We start from the raw sequence: 6,000 nt of genomic DNA, 5'->3' as shown, positions 1-6,000 counted from the left end.
TGTAGTGTGAGCAAAACAGCATGTCAGAGGAGAGGCAACCTGCAGATACCCATACTGCATGTTAGCCCCCTCTTTACTAATCATCTAGCAGGGTTCCTTCCTTTTGATTTAATGAATGCGCTGTTTGCCTTTTTCCCTTTCACACCTGTACATTGTGACAAAGCAGTGTCTGCAAATAGCAGTGATAAGGTGAACACTGTTTCCAAACAATCATGTGTGGATTTTTTTCCAAGACTGCTGTTTTCTATACAAAACACTGCCATCCTTCACCATAAAGATCATATACACAAACATTTTGCTCAACAAACAGCGTTCTTACACAAAAATTAGGCATGTGGTTTTGTTGTGCATGATTGTTGTTTTCTATGCAAAATACTGCAATTTTGCATAAGAAAAATCTTGCATATAAAACAGCAATGCAGCACAAAACCCCCCACAATTCTCTTCTCACACAAAAAAGCAAACAAACATGTATTTTTGCACAGGATAATTTCCTGAAACATTTCAGGATGTATGCATAATGGGTGGAAATAGCACAGAAATGTTCATTTTTCTTGCAATGGGTGAGGGGAATCATAGGAATTATTTTTCCTCACTTGCAATAACAAAAAATCCCTACCTGTAATGTAAATATATAGTTGCTTAGCTGAAAGCATTTCCAGTCATGCAAGAGCTGTGCCTCTGATTTTTATTAATTTCTACTCTCCCCTTCACCTACAGCCACACACACACATCATTAAATTTGAAGGGTTCCCTGTTTCATAAGTTGCTTTTCAGATAGTTACTAAAATTGTGATAGGAGGGGATATTGGGAAATCCCGATTCATCCAACAAGAAGTTCGCTTGCAGGTCTTTGCGTGTTTGATCATAATGGTAATATTTTATTATCGTAATAATGGTTATTTATCATAATAATTATTCACTAGTTCTAGGAAAGTTTTCTGTTATTAAGACAGTGTGCTCTTGCCCACTCTTCCATTGATATTTGACAAAGGCGGTATCCAGACTGGCAGATACAGCACCCCTGTCATGTGCTAGGGGCTGGCCGAGGACGCAGCGTCCATACTGGCCTCACCCCTAGCATGTGATGGGGGTGTCAAAATGGCGGTGCCCTGTACATACGGGTGCCACTATTTTGACTAATGGCCGCATCACGTCCAAATGTTGCAGCGCAGCCATTACGTCTTGGCGCCGCTGAAGGGTGCTTGTGGCACCCTTTCAGCGGCACCGAAAGGAGCTCCAAAACGGAGCTCCTTTCGCGCCGCATATTGCTGGCATGGTCTTTACACGGCTGCGCCAGCAATACAGAAGAGAAAGGGGCCGAGCAGCCCCTTTCTCTCTCTCCCCGCTGCTGTTGGGGTATCCTTGGGGCATGAAGCCCCAAGGACACCCCTTTCCAGGCCACGGGGAAGTGGCATTTTGCCGCTTCCCTGAGGCCTGGAAAAGCAGCGGATCGGGGCCTCTGGGGCTGCCGCTGTGGCAGCTGAGGCCCTGATCTGTTGGGGAAAGGGGCAGGTGCAGGACTCCCCAAAGGGGTGGTCTGCATCCTGCCAATCTAACCCTTAATTGTCATTGTCAGTTCCTCACCACTCTTCAACTTTTCCTTACAACCTCTTTGTGTATAGCCACATACAGATTTTCCTTTGATTCAGTACTTTTTAAAAAAAGCTTAGGAAGAACAGATAAAATGTTGGATGTATACAAAAAATGTAGATTTTGATTTACCCCTGTATAATCAGCAAAATTGGTATATTTTCAAAAAATATATTCTTTTCACTTGTGTTTTTATTATATTTGTAATAATTTTTGCTTTTTGTTGGATTTTATTACCTTTGGTTTTACATTTTGTATTGTTGCAATAGTTTTGTTAACTGCTGCACAATATTTTACAAGAACTGCAGAAAACTTTGCAATAAAATAAGATACACCTTGTTTTGTTTCTATACAGTTCTAAAACCTATTGTCTTTGAAATGGAGCCACCAAAAACAGAAATAGGTAAATAATCTTAGGATATCATTCTCTATGCTTCTTCATCAGAGTTTTCATTCTGTGCCACTTATGAGTGTGATCTTTAGTACAATGTGTTCTGTATCTGGGTATAGTTGTGGGGAGCAATGTAAGGACATTGTTCCTTCTCCAAATGCCCCCCCCCAAAATTTCTTCAGTCTCCAAATTTCTAGTTTTGCAGTAGCTTAAAACTTCAGTTGAGCATTTAGAAATATGGCTTAAGCATCCAAAGAAAAGGGGCGGGCAGAGTTACCAAGGGAATGCCAACAAAGCAAATATGAGCTATAGGTGTGAATAATTTTCTCATGCTTTACAATGCTAGAAATTTGGAGACTAAAGGAAAATTTCATTGGGAAGGATTCTTGGGGAGCAATGTCCTAATTTTGCCCTCCTCCCCTGTAAGTCTGTGTCCAAGGTTTATACATGCAAGATGTGCAAATTATTTTTAATAAAAATAAAGGTTCTATGATAGTTTTTTGTTTTTGTTTTTAAATATTACTATCCCCTGCCATATTCTTCATATGGATTTGGCATTTGCCCATAATGTTGCAAATAAATGAATTGTTCAGCTGAGTATTAGATTGCTAATGATATCTTTCAAGCTAAGCCCATGTTAAGACACTGTGGCTGAATGAATTGGAATTGTGATAATATCTGTAAGACCCCCTGCAGCATGTCTATTATCAATACCTTCACTCCCAATTCCCAGGTGCTCAGAAGGAGCTAGAGGAGGGAAGGGCCATCAGTCTCAGCAAAGAGAAGAATATCATCAGAACAGTTCTCTGGGTCATTGTTTATGTTTGTATGCCTTTATTGCTGCTCCAATAGCAGTCAGTCTCCTTAATCTATAATGGGAATTTGTGCTTTTTTCATATAGTATCTCATATGTTCATTGCTTCTGATGTCAGACCCAGATTTCCGAACGATGGTTTCAGAAATTTCGTTCTTTATTCTCTTTCCAGAAGAGAGACACCCTGTGCCTACTAGACCTAAAACCTGGTTCAGCACTGACATGTCACAGACTAAATCCGGTAAATTCCTTGTGTTTTCTTTGAATAAATGCATTGGTTTTAGTTTTTAATCTATTTTCACATAGCTTTGAATATATTTTCTCCTAATGATGCAAGGCAATATTGAGAGAGTTTTAACATGGAAAATCTGCTAACTTGCTAGCTTTTTACAGTCTGTTTTTTTCCCCAATGGGCTTTGATAGTTTGAAGTTACTAGGACATAATCCTATATAATACAGGCTAGAGAAGGTGATGAATGTGACTACTCATACTGTTTTTTTCTTTGCTAGTAACTTTTCTATTGTGCTTGAAACAGAAAAGAAGCTTTAGAAGGGACACCAGTAACTGTCAGTTGATCTTACCATATAAACTGATTTGATCTGCCTACAAACTCCCCTTCACTAATAAACAGATATTAGTGAAATTATATCTGCATTTGTCACATCATCCTATTTTGGGAAAGATAAGTGTATTTGAAACAATGTTGATATTCAGAGCTTTATATGGTGATCAGTAGCCAAAGGATATACTTGTAGACTGAACTTCAACTTTTGTTTGAAGTTGGTTAAATGAAATCTTCATATTAGTTGAGTTATAAACTAGCTGAAAGTTATTTACAGATAAAGAAAAAAATGAGTTTTTCCCTGTAGTGGAAGAAGACATTCTCTGGATGGGTTGATCTGCCCCAGTCAATCCAAGAAGCAGGATTTTTATCCAGTAATGTAGAACTTCTCTTAGCATAAGAAAACAGTCTTCACAAAGCAGTTTAATTCCTGCCTCAGTTTTGACCAGGTTTAAGTTGTGTGTCCTACTTTCAGGCAACTTTTTCCAACTTGTCTGAATTCTTCATACACAAATTTTTACTACTACTACTACTACTACTACTACTACCACCACCACCACCACCGCCTTCATCTTCCTCCTCATTCTCCTCCTCCTCCAGATCTCTTCCTCATTGAAAACCCTGTCTGGACCCTTCTCTGCTCTCATTTTGGGAAGGTATTTTCATAAAAGGCCTCATATTCAGATCACCACAGTCACTGACCTGAGGGATGGGTTGGGAGGATACAGTGCAGTTCTCATATGGCAAAGAGTAGATGAGATGTAGAGGTGGTAGTTTACAGTTTGAAACTGTAAATTGTCAGGTTATCCCTGTCAGGATTATCATTCATGCTGCAAGCCAGAAGTAAGAACAAATGATATGACTGAAAAAGCTCATATCAGTGTATAAAGCATGACACACTGCTCAGTAATGGCAGAGGTGATGCTGTTGATGAATTTCAAATCTATGTGTGAGCATGCTCAGAAGACTCTACACAAAGAGGTAAATTGACTGAGCCAGACTGACATGAACCATGCAGATGTGAGTCAGAATTCAAAGCTGTTTCACTTTGTGATATAGTATTAATGCTGCGCTCTCTGGTATTTTATTTATTTATTTATTTATGTTATTTATACCCCACACTTCAGTCCCAATGGCTATCAGAGCGGCTTACAATTATTATTTTTAATAAGACGTTTCCCTGCCCCCAGGCTTACAATCTAAAAGACACGACACAAAAGGAGAAGGGAATGGTGGAGGGAAAGGGGATGAGGTCCAATGTTTCTTCTGGTAGTGAATCTTCGCCTCATTAGCAAATTGCAAATTGCAAGATGGACAGTTTTTCTCCTGTTTTTGTGACAATTGAACGCTGATGCTCTGACAGTCCCTTGACTCTAGGGAATGGGTTCTATGTAAAGTTTAGTTGGAACAGGCCTGGATTATTTTCATTGTTCCATTATCACACAGGAAGACATGATTTATGGATTGATGGGCTCTGAGCCTGGATCATCTTCCTTCTTATTCAGACCAGATCTTCTCAGGCAAAGAAACATGTTTCACTGAAATCTGGGTTAACTTCCAAATTAATGCTTGGAAATTGGTGGGAAAAGTCTATTCAGACAGAGTATTCTCTCATGCTGAGGAATGGGGGCTTCAGAATCCAGGCAATCCTTATTGCTTAAAAATATTGTCTGCTAGAGTAAATGAGGTGGAGCAACCTATCCAGAGGATGTCTTCATACCACTACAGAAGACAAATATATAATGGTTAACATCCATTATTCTTTTCTGCTTAGCTGCCATAGTGATTTACAAGATTATTATTAATGTTGGTTGTTATTATTATTATTATTATTATTATTATTGATGTAGGCATGGAACCAGTGACCTTTAGACCTGAGCAACCAAAATCAACTCTAGGTAAAAACATTTAAAACATGGATGGTTATATTTGTTTTCCTTTTCAGTTACAACTAGCCAGAATTGCACATCATGTCTGTAACATCCATAGAGATTATGAAGCTGTGAAGACTGCTCCTAAGGGGTGGCCTGCAGTCGCCTCCAGCTGTGATGGATCAGGGTCATGGCAACCACATGCCATGGCCCTGATCTGGCATCATGTAAACACAGTGCCAGAGGAGTGTTGCAATACCACACACCACGTGGAGCAGCACACGGCATCATGTATGGAGACCACGTCCCAACTGCACCCGAGGCCAGCCTTAATGGCCAGTCTGCACAGCCCCTGTATCATCATTTTTATTATGCCTATTGATGTTTCTTCCATGACATTACTAAAATCATCTTGTTGTGCTAGATCTAGAAAGTGAAACCACACATGGTTTAAAATTGGACTAATAAGAAGATGAGGAACACATGGAATCTTAATGCAGGAGTGCTTGCATTTCAGCTACCAAAAATCCTTTTTTTGCTCATAGAAAGGCTGGCCCTAACCTAGGTCCTCGCTGCACTGGAGCAGAGCTGTCTGATTTATCCTGCCTCCAGGGCTCCCACAACCCTCTTTTGTTGCAAAGCCCTCCATTCTGAATCTGGGTGGCTGACCACATAAGCATCCCACTGACCTGCCCAGTGAGTCCACCAGCACCATGGGTCATTGTGCTGTGAAATCAGAACAAGGTGCCCAGCAATGGTCACATGGTT

General features: G+C 40.0%; 1 protein-coding gene across 2 annotated transcripts in view; it reads left to right on the top strand.

Moving 5' to 3' along the window:
* LOC121927096 (ABI family member 3 binding protein) overlaps window positions 1-6,000 on the top strand; it is a 168,986-nt gene that overhangs the window by 110,824 nt on the left and 52,162 nt on the right. For both annotated transcript variants that reach the window (XM_042460648.1, XM_042460647.1), the window contains 3 exons: window positions 1,949-1,996; window positions 2,971-3,039; window positions 5,212-5,259. In XM_042460648.1, coding sequence (XP_042316582.1) covers window positions 1,949-1,996; window positions 2,971-3,039; window positions 5,212-5,259 — 165 coding nt within the window. The remainder of the gene's footprint in view (window positions 1-1,948; window positions 1,997-2,970; window positions 3,040-5,211; window positions 5,260-6,000) is intronic.

Source organism: Sceloporus undulatus, chromosome 3 (assembly GCF_019175285.1).
Source record: "Sceloporus undulatus isolate JIND9_A2432 ecotype Alabama chromosome 3, SceUnd_v1.1, whole genome shotgun sequence".
NCBI lineage: Eukaryota > Metazoa > Chordata > Lepidosauria > Squamata > Phrynosomatidae > Sceloporus > Sceloporus undulatus.
Note: the sequence above shows the minus strand (reverse complement) of the source record. Positions and strands in the feature narration are given on the sequence as shown.